General features: G+C 31.3%; 1 protein-coding gene across 1 annotated transcript in view; it reads left to right on the top strand.

Moving 5' to 3' along the window:
* The first annotated feature begins 3,670 nt into the window (after positions 1-3,670).
* Positions 3,671-22,764, top strand: part of LOC148272954 (uncharacterized) — a 32,263-nt gene continuing 13,169 nt past the window's right edge. The window contains exon 1 of the mRNA XM_088239348.1: positions 3,671-3,938. Within this exon, the coding sequence (XP_088095474.1) occupies positions 3,858-3,938 (81 nt within the window). The 5' untranslated portion in view covers positions 3,671-3,857. The remainder of the gene's footprint in view (positions 3,939-22,764) is intronic.

The raw sequence follows: 22,764 nt of genomic DNA on the forward strand, positions 1-22,764 counted from the left end.
GTGCTATCAAAATTAAGTTAATTGTTCCTTATATTTAAAAACTCAATTTTGGCTATTATGACATCATTGCTCATAATATAAATGGCCTATTTAGGTAAAAGCCTAATAAATATCAAATATAAAGATTAAAGTTAGCGGATTTTTAATGAGCACAATAAAATATGTATAAGTGCAAATGAGTCATTAATTGAAATTCAAATATTCAAATGAATGGGGAAAATTTTTGCAAATATTCTGCAAGCGGATTAACAACTATTTCTGAGAATTACGCAACGTATCAGAAATTTAAAGAAAGTAAGCAGTGATCAAAACATATTTTTTTGGTTTTTCAGGTTATGGTCTCGAGGTATTCTTGTGGGCTAACGGGTTAGAACTCTGCTTTATTACAGCATGTTCCCATTTCTAAGTTTTGTAAAATATTGTCAGAAGCCATACGAATGCAAGTCGGAATTCACAATTAATAGGGCAATTCGCTGCTGAATACGGCTTCTGTGGATCTTTTTTTTACATATTTGCAGTTAAGCAGCTATCTGCTTTTTATTCGTTAATTTTTAACTTTTATTTATGGTCAGCATTACGTAATGAAAACAACCCGTAAAATAATACAGACTACAATTTCTCAAATAAATACATAAAGAAATATAACATTTTCGCTATATTAGTTTTTCAATGGATAGGGAATGTGCGAACTAACATTTATTGACATGTTGACCAGAAAGAAATTAACCATCGATTACAATGATAAAGTTCAGTGCTACAGGAAATAAGACACAAAAAACATTTTTTGTGTTAGAGCGTTAATTTGTACCGCGAAGTTTTTTGAAAATTTATGAAAAATTAATCATAATGGTTTTAATAAAAACAAACTACTGTGTGCCTATGACGTCACAAGTTCTTGTGAATCAACCAATCAAGTACAGCATTAACACGTGTTGTGATAGATTTCCGGTTTCAGAAAGCCATATTTGTCCATGTTTTGAGTATTTTTGGTCTACTTTTAAACATCAACAATAAAATAATATAAAATAAAATAAATAAGATTAAGAATAGGTCTCTGGTTTGGACGTGTAAAACGTATGGATGAAAAAAGAATGATAAAATAGGATATATGGCGAGAATGAACGGTAATGTGGAACGAGGATGACCGAGAAAGACGTAGCATGATAAAAAAAATCAAAACTTTAAGTCTGGTCATGCCAAAAGCAGGCAGAACCGAAGGTCATGCATGCCGAAATGTATGAATGTGGAAGTAGCTAGGAATATATGCCAGAATAGACTCGTATGACGGTCTGGTCTACTTTTAAACATCAACAGAACTCACTGACGAAAACTTGCGACATCAAGGGTGGAGTAATTTGAAAATTACAAAACTTTAAAAATTATGGCGGCGATGATACGATAGATAAAAATATTTTTCTTGACTAGTTCAATAGTTTGATATAAATAAAAAAATATATGAACCACTGAACTTCCTTATTAAACTCAGTCTGATCAAAAATAAATAAACACCTTTAAAAAATGAATAATTTATGGTTAAATTAGTTCGATATGATTTTTATATGTATATTCGTGACGATACATGACTCAATGTGTATAGAAAGTTTCCACCTTCCACTGAGGTGTTATTCCATACAAATTAACAACATTGCTGGGTGCCGTTACTCATAACACAGTATAAATCTGAGATTGATCTTTGATCATACCACTTCCAGGCATTGTCATAAATACTTTGTCGGTATGAAACAAAAACTTTTAAACCATGAAGATTATGAGACAATAGGGAACTTTAACATAATATATGTTTACATAAGTTTAAAGGTATACAAAATACAAAGATAGTTTGGGAAGAAAGAGATTGTATCATAATGATATTACTTATTATTGTTATTGATAATTATAAAATTCAACCTTTGACACAACCAAAAAATAAATTTTGAATTAAGTAGTAAAAAATACATTTAAAAAATGTACAAAAAATAGCAAAACCACATTCGAATCTCTATCTTTACATTTTGACCTTCGAACTTTTAATCACTGGAATCATTCTGCTAGCTCTTTTTCAGTGATAAATATATTACAACACAGGTGAGACACATTTAAAACGAGGAAATATGAAAGTCTACACATTTTCAGGGTCTATGACGTGTCATCGGCTGGTTTAACTAACCACTTTATACACTGTAATTTTCATCGTACTGTATACATTTGAACATCCATATTTCTTTAATTCTTCAAACTGTTGAATTTCGTGAAGTATAAGAGCTCAAACCTTGATTGATGCGGGTGAGATTCATACATATCTGTACCTTAGAGAATAAAACACGGGAGTCCATTTTTTACCATTTTGAAGTTAAACACAGAAATTACCGCAATAAGCTATTTTAAATGTGAATACAACATCAACGTCCACTTTCGTTGAAAAAATGCCTTTTTAAGTTGAAATAAAAAACCCGAAGTTCACTTTATTTTAATGCAATTAACATCAGTTGTCCTAGATGCACTATTTTAATATACTTTTATTTTTATTTTCAAAAATAATATCTTTTACATTTGAAGTTTTTTAAAGGCAAAAATTATTTCATTTGGTTCAAAAGTTATGATGTTTTGGAAATCTCATAGTCACAACATCTTGTTTTTTTAACATTTCGTTGAAAGTTCGGTTTTTCGGTTTTTCTGTAACTTTAATTATTTCATTCTAAAAACACGTACAACGTTTGCCCAGAGAAATTTCTCTTTTGTGGCCCTAAAAGTGTTTAATGTCCTGGATGAACGAATAACGTCCTCCAAAACGAAAGCCATTTTCAGAAAAAGTGTACAAGTTTGGATTTGTCTAAGGAAAGAGACCATCTCATGAGACTGCTGCAAGATTCTGCATATATTTATATACCATTAAGGGTGTTGTCCAGATGTTTATTGAAATATATGTATATGTGCCGCATGTAATGTATATGTTTGTGTATGTTTTATATGTGCGTTCATGTGTGTGCGTGGATGGCTCGGAGTGGACATTCGGTATTTTTATTTATTTTAATTTATTACCTCCGTGGAAAACGCAAATGTCAACAATTATTCTTTTCTCACTTAAAATTCTTATTTTTTAAATTTTTTTTGTCACATTTAATGTAAATATATTACAACAGAGATGAAGAACATTTAAGAAAAGGTAGCATGGAAGTCTAGGCATCTACAGGGCTTATGACCTGTCAATGGCTGGTTTAAGTGGCCAATTTACACACTGTGTAACATTCACCATTCTGCCTATATTTGAACATCCATATTCTTTCAATTCTTTCATCTGTTGATGTTTGTGAAGTTAAAGAGCTGAAACATTTATTTATGCGGGTGAGATTCATCTAATTGAATTATTTCACCTACATACTAGGCAACGCCTGAAAATATTATTTTTTCAATTTTTATACTTCTTCATGGACCAGGTAATTGTTGATAAATTACCCAATTTTTGTTGACTATTTAACTCACTAGCGAGTTATTCAAATCAACGCATTACAATACGATTTCAAAGAAAAGTATTCATGAGATGCTTGGTTTGAAGTTTTATAGATAAAATAAATAATAAATTATCGATTACTCGCACAGGTTGATCACCTCTGGTACAGATACGAGACTTAACGAGACAGATCATTAAACTCGAGTTGCTCTACAGGTAAGTTCTTATTTAGTTATTACTAAACCTTCCGCCAAGCCGGTTGTATGTGAAACATTACCTTAACTTTAATAAGAAAGTAAATACTCATTAAAGAATATCGCAACATCAATAACTTCCATTTTACTTGCAAAATAATTACAAACTTACTTAACAGAAGTGACCGTTTATAGTAATATATAAAAGCAGCAATATGGCGAACAAAAAATTCTTGATTTTTCTTGTTGCCTTGTCCAGTGTAGCTGTTTCTCTATCTCTTCCAGCAAGCGACAAGGTAAGCCTTTTGATTATTCATTTAACTAAAGTATTTATTTATTGATGGACTTATAGAGCCCATTCTAACAATGGTAAATACAATTTCTTATAACAAATACAAGTACTAATCAAATAAAATAAAACTAAATAAAATTAAAACTAGGACAAAAAAAATTACTACCTCAATACAAGATCCGGTCTTTCTTAGTGATTTTTTAAATCTGTAAAGACTTAAACCAAAATAGTCCAGATCTCGTCTCGAGTTTACAATACGACACAATCGGGACATTGGTGCATGCAAGCCATAGTTTGTGCTGTGTTGATCAAGGAACAGCAGATTATTATTTCGCAACCGGTGAATGCCACTTATTCCAGTAACGATGGTATATTAATATAGCTATTCATTAAATTAAACATAAATATGGAGTCAATGTTATTTCTACGTTTCGTTATTTCTATCGAATATGTCAATTAAAGCTAAACTAGCAGTGTACAACGGAGTTTTAGTCCCGATACTTATGTATGGAAGTGAAACATAAAACTGGCAGAGGAAGGATGAAAGCAGAATGAATGCGGTCGAAATGCGATCTCTGACAAATGTGTAGGAAATCAATGCATGGCAGGGTTACGAATGATAAAATCAAACGAGAGTATAAATCATAGTCAGGTTTAATTATAATTACAATTATCACAAATACACACAAACAAACCTCTCCACTTACTCTCATACAAATACACACAATCACTCTCTTGGTCGTACCATAATTGAATATATATGATTTTTATTTAGAAACTTCGTTGGTCTGTCTTTAAATCTTATCTTTATGAAATTAAATAAAATTAAGTAAAATAAAATAAAATAAAATAAAATAAAATAAAATAAAATAAAATAAAATAAAATAAAATAAAATAAAATAAAATAAAATAAAATAAAATAAAATAAAATAAAATAAAATAAAATAAAATAAAATAAAATAAAATAAAATAAAATAAAATAAAATAAAATAAAATAAAATAAAATAAAATAAAATAAAATAAAATAAAATAAAATGAAATAAAATGAAATAAAATGAAATAAAATGAAATAAAATGAAATAAAATGAAATAAAATGAAATAAAATGAAATAAAATAAAATAAAATAAAATAAAAAAAAATATAATAAAATAAAATAAAATAAAATAAAATAAAATAAAATAAAATAAAACAAAATAAAATAAAATAAAATAAAATAAAATAAAATAAAATAAAATAAAATGAAATAAAATGAAATAAAATGAAATAAAATGAAATAAAATGAAATAAAATGAAATAAAATGAAATAAAATGAAATAAAATGAAATAAAATGAAATAAAATGAAATAAAATGAAATAAAATGAAATAAAATGAAATAAAATGAAATAAAATGAAATAAAATAAAATAAAATATAAAAGCTAGGAATGTATGCCAGGATAAACTCGTATGACAATCCATTCTCTCTGTCTACTCATACAAGGTTCTAGTTCTATTTCAAAAATGAAACAGTATTCTTCATTCGCTTAGACTCAGAGTAAAATACAATTGTAATAAAATTAATTTTAAAAATAAAAAAACAATGATCGAAAGACTAAGAATAGATGGGAGAAAAAACAATAATAAGTATTTGGTATGTAAACAGTATGCAAATATAATGAATCACGTTGTTTCCCCGTAGAGGAACGAAGACAAGATAGAAGGCCATACTGCTCTGTCTCTGAAAACAGACCATGTTTCCTCTACATTTATACATCTTCTCGCGGACGCACGCCGATTATTCCGACATTCGACACGACATTTTTTAGTATTTGTTGGATTTGGTCATGCTATGTATTTCTCGGTCTTCTTCGTTTTCTGCATCCATCGATAATAGCATCGCAAATTTTCTAAGCCTTTCATTCGTCGTTCAATCGTTCGTCATGTCCAATAAATTTCATCTAAATTACGTCACTTAAAACATCATTCAAATCAATCCGTTTTGATTAAAATACTTTTTAATATTATTTTCATTCATTTTCATAAAACTTCGCCGCACAATTTGATGCTCTTTTTTTCGCACTGAACTTTCTTATTACTATCTTCGCAAACGGCAATATATACGGACGATAAAATACCGACCTGCCAATGGCTATACCGGTAGGAAGGTATCACACACGAGTAATTAAAAATTACAAAACTTAAAAAATCACAGCGCTGATAATTCGATCCCTAAAAATATTTTTGTCTTACTTTGATTGTCGTAAAAACAAATATTAAAAAACAAAATTCAGTGAACTTCCTCATTGTAATAAAATAGTGTCCCGATTGTGTCACATTGTAACCTCGAGACAGGATCTGGACTTTTTAAACAATTACTAAAATAGACCAGATCTTGTCTACAAGTAATTTTCTTTTTTTACTTTAATTATGTTTAATTGAATTTTATTTTAATTATTGTACCTGTATATATATATATTTATATAAAATATATTTGCTGTAATGAAATGGACTGAATAAGTTCGTAATAAATCAAATAAATAAACGAATCAATAAATCAAATGAAATCAGGGACAAATTTATGATTTAGCGGTAACTAGGTACTAGGTGAGTGAACTTTCTGTACAACTCTTCTCTGTTTATTTACACTGTATGAGACTTGACAAAAAATAACGGTAAAGCTATAAAATATCGCTGAAATATAGGAACTGCTTTTACTGTTGTGAACATTTTTGCAACGCGTTCTAAATACCGTTAACATAACGATTTGACTAGTTATTGTAAAAAAAAAAACATTCAAAAGAATTCTAAAATTTTATTGGTTTATATAAGCATATTGAGTCCCTGTGTCCCAGTGGAACGAAGAGTACATTTATGGGTGTGTAGTAGAATCTGAATCCTGGACGAGCGCTTTTCGGTGGCTACTCTCTGGTTGAAAATCCTGAAAAGGGAAATCGAGTGAAGATAATCCTGGTGAATGGTTAGAGATTTTACAAATTGTCTCCCAAGCATTTCGTACTTGTGACATAAACTGCCGACGTACAGTCAGTAATGGACGTCCAGCGTTGATATTCTTAACCGCTGTCGCGGCCGTAGAAAACTCTTTTATCTCGCGTATTTTGAACGTAAATGTTGAATGTAAAATTGTTTTCTACGGACGCGAGAGCGTTTGGAATATCTCCCCAGTAGCTCAATCACAAATAACTATCGACGTGATAACAATTTCTCACTATGGTTGTTTAGAGTATTCGCGATCACAATGGAACATCCGTGAACACCTTATATTAAATGTCAAAATATGTACGTTTCGCGACGCATAATCCTGCTGCGCAATCACATATTTGAATTTCATCCGTGTAAATATGGTAAATTGCCAAAACTGCTATTTTAATTGATTTATATATTATTTATCATGCTATTTGTTACATTTAGCCGGCGGTTGCCAAGCCAAATGTCAAAAAAGAATTCGCCAGAGTAATTGAAATATAATTTTCACTTCTTTGTATTAGATGCTCCTTACTATTTTGCAAATGCAATTTATTGTACTATTTTTTATAGTAAACGCCGATTTTTCGCCAGTGAACTGTATTTATTTATGAGGAAAACAAAAATCGAACCGACACGAACATTGACTTAGAGATTACACACGTGTTGACTTATGACAGCGATAATCTAAGCATGGTAATTATTGTTCATTCCAATCGCACAGTGTTTCGAGTAGAACAAGCTAGGTTGACAAAATTATTTTAGATGATATTTCTGCGTAAAAATATTACATTGTGTGCATAAAATACAATTTTTGAAAAAAAATTAATCAATAAGGACTTTAGGTATTTTAGTAAAAAATATTCATTGTATTGTAAAATAAATGTTTATTTAAAAAATATTTAGCCGGACAATATTACATGGAATCATGTTTGAATTATTTTCTTAATATTTGAATACATTTTTACATAAAGAAAAAATACATATTTATAAATATAAACGTAAAATTTAATATAAAAAAGTACATATTTAAAAATAAAACATTTCATTTCAATCAATTGCTACGAGATATTTTTTGTTTAAAAATGTCAATTAGTAAATATTTACATACCTAATGCCTATACATGTTCACTATTAATTGCCTAATTATGGTTAATTATTCAGTATCAGACACCTTCTACGAAAAACGATTTATAAAATAGTTTTAAAAGCACAACGAATAATACAGTATTAATAACTAGAGTGTAAGAAGTAAATTACAAAAATCATTTAAATCAATGAATGTAATAAAAGTAATAATTAAATATATATCTTCATCATATGTACAGGTAGTTAACAAATTATTTAGAAAATATTTTTAAAAATCTATATCAATCCTAAAGACAAACAAAAAAATTAAAACTAATTTTGAAAAAAATACAAAAACTACATACTTATCAGTAATTATCATCTGATGATAATTCAGAGTCATCAGCACAGTTTTCCAAAAAATAATCGTTCTCATTACAAGTAAAATTAGTTAGAAATGATTCACGTTGAGGTTCTATAGTAGGAGCTACAATTAATTTTAAAACCTCCGCAGGTAACTTGTCCGCCTTTTTTCTGGGAATTTCTCTAAGGCTGTTGATAAACGGATCAGATGTTACAAGCAACATGGACAACAAGTCTCTATTAGTAACAATACGTGAAAATTTTCTGGTGTTTTGCTCTCGAAACCTTCGGCAGTCTTTGTTCCGAGCCTCTTGGGCTTCTTCCGAAAGTTGCCCAATAGGAAGGAGTGCGCTTCGAATTACTTCTGTACTATGAACTAATATTTTATGTACAGTAGCTGGCATGCAATACCAAGAATAGAGACTTATGTATAATTTTCTAGTTTCAACACAAAGGTTGTTAAATTCAACGGTATTTATTTCAAAACCAGAAAATAATGTCCTTAAAAGAATATCGAAATTCCTAATGATTGTAACATCTACTCCTGTAATCTGAGCACTTTGTTTGGGGTTTCCAAAAAAACGACGAGCAGTGTTTCCATCGTTTGAAGAACCAAATCCTGGTTTTGGTTTATCTACAATAAGACCCATTTCGCGTTTAAATCGTTGCCTGATTTCTTCGGTTTGCTGTTTAACGTTTGCTTTATCTTCGTCGTCTCTAATCTGCCATTTTTTAACGTTCAAACGGTAACCAATATGTATAAAACATTCGAAACAACGAATCCAAGCATGGATAGTGGATAAACCAAATCCAAAATATTCTTTGTTACTTTCAAAGTGCCCAGATTCATCGTTCATCAGCTTAGAAGTAGCACCACATATGTAACACGTTTGTGTTGATAGATTTTCAGTCAAGGCGTTGCAGACTTTTCCGTCGATCATAGTCAACAAAAGTTCATGTTTAATAGTGATTTCAGTATCTCTAAAACTACAAATAGTTGGAAATAAATTGTTTACTTCTTCCAAAACCTTATTACTTTCGGATTTTGTAAACTCATTTGTTTCTTTGGCAAATATAAATTTTATCGGGCGGCAATACATTGTAGATGAAGGCCGTGGGTTTTGCCAAATGATGTTGCTGTCGTTATGTAACTTAATGGGAACTAACAAAAATACAAACAAAAACTCGTCGGTATTTTCCGTCTCCTCAAATCTCTGTTTGTACGTACTGTGGCCGGAACTTCCGTCACATCCCCATTTACTTACAAGCGTGAAAGATGAATTAGGGGGTACACTATTAAAAACATCACGCTGTGCCTCTATTAAGCGCTCTATAGTTTTATCTTATAAAGCTTGCAATTTTATTTCGGCACGAGTCTCTGTCACCATTATATGTTCTTCAGGAGGATAACATTTTTTTTTAGATTGACTTAAACAATAATAAGATGGAAACACATAATGCCCTACTTTAATGCACTACTTCCTTGTCTGTTTTTATGTATGAGTTGTTGACTTAGAGTCTATATAATATGCTAACGCTTCGTCCCCACTCAATTTTCTTGAAATATCTGTAGCACCAGGAACTAGTTGTGAACCTTCACTAATTTTTCTTATAGCCTTAGCATCATTTTTATGACCTAAAGAACGCACTGCTATTTCTGCTGCGGTCATTAGTTCAATGGCACTCCACGTTTGGGTGAGGTCATCCACTCGACGTTTCTTGGTCCTAAACGAGGAATCTTCAAAAAAATTTAGAGGTCTACCCGCAGCATTAGATGTGTGTGGTTGTTGTTGAGCCGTACATGCTTGAAATTGTACGTCCTGAGTATCTAACTAACTTGCATATTTGGCTAAGAAACGATCCTTAGATTTTCCGGCCGCTATCCATTTTTGAGATAGTTTTTCTGATATGCTGAATAATTTTAACATATTTTTTTCCGCGAATCATCTGTGATATCAATTAGATTAAATTTTTGATTAATATAATCGTAAAGATGAGAAACCTTTTCGTTTTTCGAAGATTTTATCCATTCTTCTAAAAGCTCCTTTTTTGTGAGGAATAAGAGGTGTTCTGAAAAAAAAATAAAAAAAATAGTTGAACTACAGTGTGCTGTAAAAGATGTATAGTTTTGCATGACTGAATGTTTTGGCTAGTACATATATGAAATCTAGAGGGGTAAAAATGGATAAAAAAAAGTTAAGGACGATTAAAGTTATAATTTAAGGAGAAAAATATTTAAAACAATGGACATCTTTAAAAAATGTGTAATTGCATTATTTAATTAGAAATTTTCTTTTAATGTAAATAATATTTTAGTACATACCTTGAATAATAAAATCCATCACTAAAAATATTCACTTATTGATTAGTAACTTCACAAAGATGTTGTTCAAATGGTAGCAAAACTCCAACTAATTTGTCGTTGCAAATGCATTTACCTAATTACCTAGCTATCAGCATCGATTACTCACCACTTAGCAGGGTAAAACCCCCAATATTTTTGGAATCATAGTTTAAAGGGGTTGTTCACATTGAACAGTCATCAATTCCAGGAAATCAGGTGATGAATTTTGTCAAGCTAGCTAGTTCTACTCGACACACAGTGCAATCGCTCAAATGCTTAGCATGTTTTTAAGCACATAGTTATTTGTAATTGAGCTACAGGGCGCGAGAACCTGATTCCTTTTAAAGTAGGCAAGTGTGGTTAAGCTTGAAGGAAGCATCCGCAATATACGAGGGCTACCTTTTAGGTTTTTACAAACGATCATCAGATGGCACTTTTTACATGTGACATTAGTATTTTCGTAAAATTTGAAATTTGTAATTATTCAAACAGTGACAGCTCAGAAATCGATAGATTAGTTAATTGTGAGCGTTTAAAAAAGCAATTTTGTGAAATAATGGAAATTTCACGGGAAGGCTTTCGTTGGCTGATTTGTTACGAAATATTTTTAAAAAATTCTATATAACCACTTACCGACTTTTCTATGTTCATCGATTTCGAGACGTACCTGTCTCTTCGTCAGGACACTAATTAAACCAACACGCAAAATCCACTATAAACCTTCACCATAGTTTTTGCACAAAAATATAACACGACATGCATTTCAATAAGCACATGCACTTATTGCGCTATGAATTAAAGAGGGTGGGGATGAAGTCAGTCCTCTATCTCTCTTTATTCAATCCCTCTTTTTTCAACTATTTCTCCCACAACATAAATATTTTCATAACCTAATCAGTGAGTGTCAGGGTGGCTTATTAAAATGCATGTGGTGCTGGTTTTATATTTAGAGCAAAAATTACGTTGAAGGTGTATAGTGGGTTTCGCATGTTGGTTTAATTGGTTCCTGACAAAGACACGGGTATGTCTCGAAACCGGTAGACATTAAAAATTCGGTAAGTGGTTATTTAGAAATATTTAATAATATTTAGTCCAATATTTGACAAAAAAGTTAATGCAAATGATTAATAATGATATATTTCGATTTTAGAAAAGGGTTAACTTAATAACAATGTCTAGAATCGCTTCGTTTAACTTTTGGTATTGAAGCACCATCGAAGAAACTGGTTACAACTGGTTTGCAGCATTTCATAGTGGCCGTGCTTCTGTCGGTGACGAGTTTCGTGAAGGTTGACTCAAATAGGACGTAGTTTTGCAAAAAGTAGTCAGTCCACAATAAAAAAAAAGCAATATTGATGGTTTGGTTGCAGTTAGGTCTATTTTATACAGGGTGTTCTTTAAACCCGGTCACATCCGAAATCACGATAATCAGTATAGACAAGAAGACATATTGGCATATTGATTCGTCAAAATTATGTTTTAACTCATTTAAATGTGATGCATAGTTTGAAATATCGTTATTTAATATTTGTGAAGCTAAATGTTCTTTCAATCAATATTTAATTGTTCTCCCGCTTCAACCTATATATGAACCGGGATAAGTACATGTTAAATATATGAACGCGTATTTATTTATTAGTTTATACATACATTGTTTCAAAAATGGCACAAAAAACACTCTGGCAAATTCTGCTTGTACTAGGAGTAGGCTCAGTATATGAAGGGTCGGCAAGCCAGAAATATTAGTATGCCTAATGTTGCAATCGGTTCCTATATAGGCAAATGCCTGTTCTAAGAAACCAATTTGTTGCGGCAAAAATGGTTTTCGAATATGTTTCCCATAAATAAAAATAATATTGAAGAAATAGAAAAACAGTTATAGCCCAAAAGAGAAGAAAAGAAAAAAAAGTACAGTTTACATTAAATGTAAAAATTAAATTGAATATATAAATATATCGCATACATACTACATATATACATATACATATACATACATATATATATACACATATATACATACATATACATATATATACACACATTCATACACAATATATATGCACATGCGAAAATACAATAAATTTATATATGAATCAATGGGATAGCATAATATTTAGATTACTATCTTCAATAAATTCTCCGATTCCTTACTTCCAATGTCTGTCAACCAAATTTTTTAATTTCTTTTCAAAACTGATGGTTTATCAGATTTCCAAAATTTTACAGGACCTCGACTCACATGTTTAAACGTGTTATGATTCATTTCATTAATTGTAGTGCTTACGCACTTATAGTTTACGCAGACAGGGTATAGTCTAAGCTTATAACCGAGTTACACAGTTTAAACCCGCGCTGTGCCAGCGGGTACCCTGCAAGACATCGGACCCTCCCTGAAAATGACGGTATCAGGTTGTATAGTTTAGGTCCGATATATAGAAATGATTTGGAATGCCACTGTACGTGCTATTGGAATCACCAAATCGTTTCTTACTGTACTCCTGGTTGAGTGCGCATGACTCACAATCCATTAAAATAATGTATCTCTTCCAACTTTTTAAAAAAATGTGCTTTCACTTAAAACAATATTTAGTTTTATATAAATCATTCTTACACTGTATAATATTCACCACTCTGAATTTCAATGCCCATTAGAGGGTGAAAGCGCTCATTGGTCAATAAATAAATGGAAGTATAGCAAGTATTTTTAATCAATAACTTATATGTAAATATAAGTTATTACATCATAAAATAATATGTTCAATACATAATGGCACAACATTATCCACACACATCAGAATTTTACTAGGGCTGGCTGTTTTCTGCAAAATGCACATCTTCGGTTGTGCGGTCGGACAGAATTTAAAAATCATTAAAACTGGTCAAATACATGATGAAATGATTTTTCGTTTTATTAAAAAAAACTGAATGTATGCATTACTTTCCACAACAGTGTTTTATCTCAAGAGTCTTATTTATTTATTTTGTTCGTTAACGCCCAAAAGGCATTTACAAAAAATAAAATACATGCTAACATACTAAATAATACAGAATATACATAAAAAATATGTGAAATTAGTTAGAAAGGATATAATAAAAAGTTTTACAAAGTTTAAAAAAAAAACCATAATAACAAAGGTATGCAAGAAGAAACAGTGAGCATATAAACAAAAACTGCAAAGATATAAGCTTATGAAATAAATTCTGTAAAGCAAACACAGTAAATAAAGTGTTACGGTAAGCAAGAAAGACAAATTTAAGTTAAATAATTAAACATGCAAGCATATATTATCGCAAAAAAAGAAGAAATAAAAATATGTATTTATGAAATGCGTATTTGGCAATTTGATATAACAGTAAAAAATAAAAAAACAAGTATAAGGTAATAAAAATAAAAAAGTAAGTATTTTTTAATTTATGGAATTGAATTGTCAATAATTGTTTGACGAGCAGCTACAAATAAACTTGATATTGTGGACTTATAAGATAATAAAGAATTGGACAGAATATCTGCAGCCGTTCCATAAGTGTTACCTAACCTATGCAGTCTCGGTATCAATGAATTGTTTTGTTGGCTGGAAAGATGTGACATTTTGTCAATCACTCGCAATAATCGATTGCGCATCTCGACTGCTTTGTCATAATACTATTCTTGAAAACCTTCCGACAATTTAATTACTAAAACGAATGAGAAAGCGACAACACTAAAAAATCCATATTTATCTATGGCTCTCCTGCCACATGTAAACTTTTATTGTTTCTTGTCAGACTTCTTCCGTTGAATATTTTGTCGATGGAATATTATGAAAAAAATAAAAGAAAATATTTTACTGAGACACTGCAACATTCATAATTATCATTTGCTTTGGACATAACACACATCTACATGTTATTATAAATATTAAATATTGTTTTGATGCATTTAAAAAACAAATTTTTAAAAAGTCTGCCAAAAACTGCTCGCGATATATCAACAAAATTCAAAGAGAAAATAAAAATTATGCTAATGGACAGAAACAGAATCAACCTGGAAACTATAGTCATCCTTTAATTCCGATAATCCAAGCTAAGCTACCTACACTTAGTTGATACTTGTAACAATGTGTTTGTATTTGAATTAAATTATTTTCTGTATATCTTTGTAAAAAATCTAAAACAATTCATAATCTAAAATATATATTTATCACAATAAAATAAAATTGTTAAATGTCTCCCTCGGCACGGATTTTCAATATATTGTAAATTCAATTTTGTAATATATTTTTGTAAAGTATTAAAAAAATATATATATATCTCAAATACGTATTTTGACATTGACGAGCGATAGAATAATTTTAAAAGTATGTTTGTAGTGAAACATAATTTAATAATGGATTAAAAATAAGTGCATGCTTGCACATATGTTAATACACCATCATCACAACATAGATCACTGTTGTAAATTTTAAGTTACAATACAACAAAAATACCTACTCGTCATTCGAACAAGAATACCGAGCGTTTTACGAGAAGGAAGTTTGACAGCTAAAGTTACGATGTCGCATATGATTGTCAATGTCGAATGGTTTGTGGTAATCGAGATAAAGTCGATTGGTTTTCAATCGACTGCATTCGTATGGGTGGTTCAAGAATGCTGTCATTTGCCGAATTACGCAAATCGCATACAATTTCAAAGACGAAAGCATCCAATATAAGGCCTCTGTTTCGCTTTTCTATGGCTGGTTGCTTTCTGAGTAACGACGTTCAATTGGTTGTTCCAATAAAGAGACATGCATATTTTATAGGCCCAAATTTTTTTAATTCTTTTTTAACTAATAATATTTCATTGATCCCAAACTTTCAAAATTTTCCTTCTTTTAAAAAACACGCACTATCCTGGATTCAAACTAAAGATATTAACTCTTTTTTTCTATGATATATTTTGCTGCCCTTTGATAATAAGGAATATTTTTATGTTTTTTTTAAATTATTTTTTATTTCGATTTTTAATAACTATGAAAAATAACCTAATCTATTACAGAATATTTTCTATTTTCTTTTTATGTTACACATAAATATAACTGGCAACAAAATTATTATAAGGAATATTTTTATTTTTTATATTTTTTATTTCCTTTTTTAATTACTATGAAAAATACCATATAATCTTTTACAGAATATTTTATTTTCCTTTCTTGTGTTACACAAAAATATTATAACTGTCTATTTATTATAGGAGCAAAAATTCATTAAAAAATTCTTGTATACCCACGAAAAGGCCATGCTTTTGTGGGATTTATTTGTTTACTGTTTTTTACTATTTATATTTATTTATCAAAAGCATCCAACAATAATATATAAATAATCAAGTCCTACTGAACTGCATAAAATGCAGTTCGTCAGCAGGTGCTTATAGTTAAGTTCTAATATATATAAATAATCTTAACTCCTTAATTCTATAAACATATAAAAACTCTTATTACTATGGAAAAAAATGAAAAATATGTACATCGAAAATAAAAAGTTGTCCAAATAAAAGAGAAAACACAAAAAACTTTAATATGAAAAACACGTTCTAAAAGCCAGATTCTCAGCAGACGTCTTTTTCTTGAGCCAGATAAGTTTGTTTGTATTTTTGTATTTCATTGCTATGTAATTATCCTTTATTTTTTTAAAACCCTGTTTTACCTCTTATGTAAATTGTAAAAAAAAAATTTAAAAAATGTCAATGCTATGCATAACATGATTGACTAGGATCGGAGGATCAAGTGCAATAAATTCTGTTTTACATGAACTGCTGTATAAAATATCTGCTCCCGAAGGACTCCGCATAACTGAACATCATAAATAGGCTCGTGTCAATTTTTCGTTATTTATTTTTAAAACGCATTTTTTCTACATTGATTGCTTTGATGTTATTGCAACCGATTGAATAACCTTTGTTCTTTTGTATAACATTTACATAATATTCCTATTGGCTTAAATTTATAAAGGTAATCACGTCTGATGTTTCAACACGCAGATAGCGTCAAAATCAGTTCAATAACTTCCGGTTAGTAAGTATTTCCGGTATAATCTGATATTTTAAATACACACGATATGCAGCATTCTTTGTTACGAGTAGATTTACATAAATTAGAGCTAGAAGATATTGCTATTTCTGATCGATTTAGATGTTTATTAGCTTATCATTAATAATTGTATAATACAGTCAATTGTTATTGTTATATAAAGCGCCCTTGAGGTATTATACAAAAATGGCGCTATATTAGTTATCCAAAATAAAAACGAGAGACTGATTGTTATCAACTCACTCTCAACATCAGTGAGGGAAGGGTCGAAAAATTGCAAAGCTTTAAATACTTAGGAGTTCACAACTATACTTAAGAGGGTAGCATGCACAGAAATATCTCAACCCCTTCTAATAATAGGGAAATATCAGGTTTTATTAAACATGTTTAAAGTTATCAAGATCTATGAAGTACTGTCTAATAAAAATAATCATTCTTCTAATTATTAGTAGCATAAAAAATATTTTTAAATTTGGAATTTGGAATTTGGAATTACCGCAAAAACGGTCATTCCGTTGGCCACGCTCCTAATACGTCGCGTTTTATGTTAATTTGTTCTTGGCCATTCAAATGTGTTAAGAACGATCCAGTTAAAAAAAATTTTTGGCTAGTTACAATACTACTAATAAATAGCATAAAAAATATTTTTAAATTTGTTAATTTGAATTCCCGCAAAAACGGTCATTCATAATTCATGTTCATTTGTTCCTGCCCATTCATTTTTTTTTAGAAAATGCCAAGGCCGAACATATTGTGTTTTTCTAGCGACGTATTTTTTTTAAAGTTCTATTTTATATTTAGGTATAAAAACATTTTTCCACAATATCCAGATTGATTTTGAAAATCTAAATCGATTTCACATATTTTTATCGGTATATGTGATATTTTCCCATTACTGGAGAAACTTTTAAGTGAGGTCGATGCATGCTGTCTTGAACTCTAGTCTGTACCGATTCAAAACAAAATGCCGAAAATTCAGTTCTTGTATAATACTCCTATATGGGTATGATTCTAAGAGTAACAATGCGCCAAGCTATAGAAAAGCCCTATCGCTATGTTCCATAGAACGGAAGCGTTGTTGGCTGACGACAACTTCACTTTGCACATTTGGAAAGCTCCAAGACAGAGTTTGGAAAAATGATGAACTTACCATATTTACTAAAGTATAAGTTTACCAAGCCTGTGTACTCAGCGCACTCCTATACAGCGGTGAGACCTGGCCCACTTACAGACACCAAGTAAGGAAAATCAACGAGTTTCATTTGCGAAGTTTGCGGCGTATTCTTCGCGTGACGTGGCAGAACAAAGTGACAAATGCAGATACACTAACCCGTACTCAGATGTCTTCGGCAATGGCGATCTTAAAAAAAGACGCCTGCGATGGCTCCGTCATGTGAGTTGAATGGAGAATGGCCGAATACTGAAAGATATTATGTATGGAGAGCTTTGTGATGTTAAACGATCCCAAGGTGGTCAGCGATTGCGATTTAAAGATGTCTGTAAACTTGACATGAAGACTTTTTGCATTGACGCTGATCATTGGAAAGATCTCGCCAGGGATAGAGATGTGTGGAGAGGAGCTGTAAAGGAGGGAAAAGGGGCACACGATGACCTCTGGCTGGAAAGTCTGAAGCTTAAAAGACTGCGATGAAAGCAACTACCTACTGGAGCCCCCCCCCACAACCTGGAAGTGTAAGAAATGTGGCCGACTGTGCTGGTCCCGTATAGGACTGTACAGTCACCGGAAAAGCTGTTTTTCCCAGTCTTTAAATTAAGTGTACATCACCACCGTCTTTTGAAGACGGACGGTTGCCATATAGATGGACTTTGCTGGCGGCCATTTCGTTTTGTTTGAAAACGCTTTTATCGCTGTGCTTGGCTTTGTTTGTAAATAACTTGGATATTTACTTTAAATTAAGTAAAAAATCGACAATGGTGAATTGCGGTATGTTTGGTTGCAGCAGTAGGAGAGTCAAAAATGTTAAAGGAGTCAGTTATCGCATGTAATTGATTTAGAATATTTTCCTTTGATATACATAGGTTTTTGGCATTTATTGTCCCAACATGTGTATTATGTTGCTTAAAAACTTTCCCTATATCAACATATTTAATTTAGATACTATTTTTTCTCAATTGAGGCGACAAATTTGTGAATTAAAGTATGTTTACTGTTGATGACAATTGATTACGGGCAATATGTCAGGGCCGCACTAGGTATCCATTTAATGTCTTAAAACCTGAAACGCCTATTTTCTTAGCATTCATTTTAGCATACGCGGCAACAATGGATTAAATTAATTTGATTTGGCAATTCTTGACCTTAGTACGGCCCATTTTTTTGCTGCGAACTTAATATTCAGTAGTCATAGAATGGTTTTCCTACGTTTGGGCTCCTCTATAGCTAGGCGCATAATTACTCTGAGGTGTGATCCATTGCAAAAATGTCAATACAATATTACATTCAGTAAAATCATATCTTTTTTGCACCGCTACAGGCCAGCAAGCCTTATTACAGTGGTGAATTACATAACGGAACACCCATGCTTGAGAAAAATCACATTTTCTTATTGTTTTCGTTCAAAGAGTATGTTTTGGAAATCGCACAATCACAAAACCTTGTTTCCTGAACATTTCGCCCAATGTGACTCCCATGGTGTATCATTTAATGTACAGATATATATAACCACCCTTATATGTATATATATTAACATCCCTTTGTCAGAGGCACTTGAGATTGATTTCGAACGATCTCGGCACTTTTCTCCGACAAGCCGCGATTTTTTAACATTTCCGGAGAACATTTTATAAATTGATGCGGATTTTCAAAGTTTTAATTTCGTAAAAACAGCTTTCAAACGATTTTAAAACATAAACAAAACAGAACGCAACATGTTTATAGTAACGCGGTGGAAATTTGACGGCAATTGAAATAAAGGAATATAATTCCCCTGCTTGTGACAGATGATGTAAACACCTAAAAGACAAAAGGCTTTGCCATAGAAAAAAAACGGTTTTAAAATACGGGTAGGAACTAGGTGACGCCGGGCGAAAAAGAGATGATATTAAAATAAAGAGTTTAAATAAATAAATAAAACAATGGTAACTCTATAATTCAAGTATCCTACACTTATTTGAAATTTATAACAATAAATTAAAATTAAAAATTAATTTATTATTGTGTAAGTATGCAAAAAGTATCTTTTAATAATAATAGTCTAAAAAATCAATAAATCAAACTAAATTTATTGCATATTACAACAGAGATGAAAAATATTTTAGAGAAAGTAATATAGAAATCTGGGCATCTACAGGGCTTATACCTGTCATTGGCAGGTTTAGGTGGCCACTTTACACACTATGTAACATTCACCATTCTGCCCATATTTGAACGTCTATAGTCCTTAAATTCTTTTATCTGTTGATGTTTGCGAAGTTAAAGATCTAAAACCTTTATTTATGCGGGTGAGATTCATCTAATTGAATTATTTCACCTACATACTAGGGAACTTTTTTTTTTTTTTTTCAATTTCTATACTTCTTCATGGACCAGATGGATTTATCAACAATATTTTGAGTTTGTCTAAAAATTTTTGTAGACAAGGACTGGATTCAACTCTTTGGTGAGCTTTTAATATTAACATATCATATTATATATATATATATATATATATACCCTCTCTAAAATGTTCTTCATCTCTATTGTAATATGTTAATATTAACAGCTCCCCAGGGAGTTGAATCGTCCTTGTCTACAAAAATTCGGACAAACTCAAAATATTGATGACAAATTTATTGCGTTTATTTTTGAGAAGGGAATACGGAAGTCTACGCATTTAAATGGCTTATGAACTGTCATTGGATGGTTTAAGTGACCTCTTTACGCAGTCACTGACAGGCCATAAGCCCTGTTAATAAATAGCAAGACTTCAATACTTCCTTCTCAAAAATGTTTTCCCTTTCTGTTGACATATATTAAGATCTCAATAACTCCCTAGGGAGTGAAATCCAGCCTGTCTACAAACATTCGGACATACTCAAAACATTGTTAAATCAAACTAAACGGGAATAATTGTAAAATGTGTTCCTCGGTACGGGTTTTTCCGGTGAGGAATACATTTTTCATTCGAATAGGTAATTCGTACCGGTGAAGTATTAAAAAAATGAAAATATTGAAAAAACTAAATTCATGGTGTTAATTGTGCCATCACAACTAAAAATATGAAAAAATTAGATTTTGATGTTACTTTAATAATAAACTATGTACATTGTGGGTAATATTTTTACAGAACGAATAACCGGTAATTACATTAATTAAGTGATCAAAATAATGCTTTAATTGTATCACAATTGAGTAAAAAAATATTATTTGAACAAATTACACTAGCGCCATATTTAAAATAAAGTACTACTACTACTACTACTACCATCACGCTATTTGCCCGTAGGGATAGGCAGAGAGAATGGATAGCCACACACGTTTATCCTGGTATATATTCCTAGCTTCTTCCACATTCATACATCTTGTCATACATTCCCGTCGGTTCTGTCTGCTTTTGAAATGACCAGACTTAAGATTTTGGTTTATCTGATCATGCCACGTCTTCCTTAGTCGTTTTCGTCCTTTTTCATCCTCTATTCTCGCAGCTGTTTTTTTTTTCGTCATCCATTCGTTCTACATTGCCAAACCATTCCAATAACAGTTTCTTAATTTATGTATAAATTTCTGTATTATATCTCAAAAACGGTCATAGATGCCTGTGTTTAAAATCAGATGTTTTTATTTAAGTTTATCTATGATAAAATACCTCATCATCATAAACTGCACAACCCTGGGAAGACCTTGGCTGAATCCAGAAGTTTCTCCATTCTCGTTTATCTGCTGCCTTTGTCTTCCAGTTTGTCATTCGTATGATCTGTAAATCAGGCGAGAGTGTAAATCTGAGTCAAGTATAACTGATAAGATTAAGAAAGGGTCTCTGAGATGGTTTGGTCATGTAGAATGAATTGACGACGAAAGAATGATAAAACAAGTATATATGGTGAAAATGAACAGTAACGTGAGACGAAGACGACCAAGGAAGACGTGGCATGAAAAGATAAACCAAAATTTCAAATCTGGTCATGTCAAAAGCAGAAAAAACCGAAGAACATGTATGACAAGATCAATGAATGTGAAAGAAGCTATAAATATATGCAAGGATAGACGTGTGTGGCGGTCCATTCTCTCTGCCTACCCCTACTGTAAAACGTCGGGATGGTAGTCGTACATATTTGTCAGTGGTGATGCATTGAAGATGTTAGGATTTGTTCTGCGTACTGCCAGGGTTTTCAAAAATACCCGCGTACTGAGAACTCTTTACAACTCCTTGGTGCGAAGTAGACTCGAGAGTGGCTCTATGATTTGGGGGCCACATGAACTGAAGTACTCTCTTATGATAGAGAAAATCCAAAAGAAGTTTCTGAGATATCTCTACATGAGAGAGTGCGGGTATTATCCTTGGCTCTACCCGACCGAGTTTCTCCAGGGTATGCTTGGCTACAACAGTTTAGAGACTAGAAGGAATGTGTATTTGACCACACATTTTTATCGATTGTTGCGCGGTATAATCGATAATTCTGAAATTATGATGAGCATTGGTTTGTATGTTCCTGATAATTACCTAAGACAGCGTCAGCATAGATTGTTTCATATTCCGATATTCAGGACCAACCTGCCTATGGTTATGCCTGTTGGAAGGGCTACCGCTATGCTGAACAACATCGCTCTGGATATTGATCTGTTCCATGTATCCGAAGGGGTTTTCCGGAGCAGGATTCTTCGACTACTTTGACATGAGTCTCTTTCGTGTATTTTTTTTTCTTTTTTATAATATGTACGTATTGAATATATTTTTATAATGTATATGTTATATTTAAAATAAATAAATTGAATTGAATTGAATTGAATTGTTCATTATTTTGTAGGACTTTATATGAGGGGGTTAAATGCAAAACCGCCACTGTGCATGATCACTATTTATGGGAAGATCAACAAAACCAGTAACCAA

This window comes from Micrasema longulum, unplaced genomic scaffold (genome assembly GCF_059751315.1).
Source record: "Micrasema longulum isolate JH-2025_06_02 unplaced genomic scaffold, ASM5975131v1 h1tg002143l, whole genome shotgun sequence".
NCBI classification, from domain to species: domain Eukaryota; kingdom Metazoa; phylum Arthropoda; class Insecta; order Trichoptera; family Brachycentridae; genus Micrasema; species Micrasema longulum.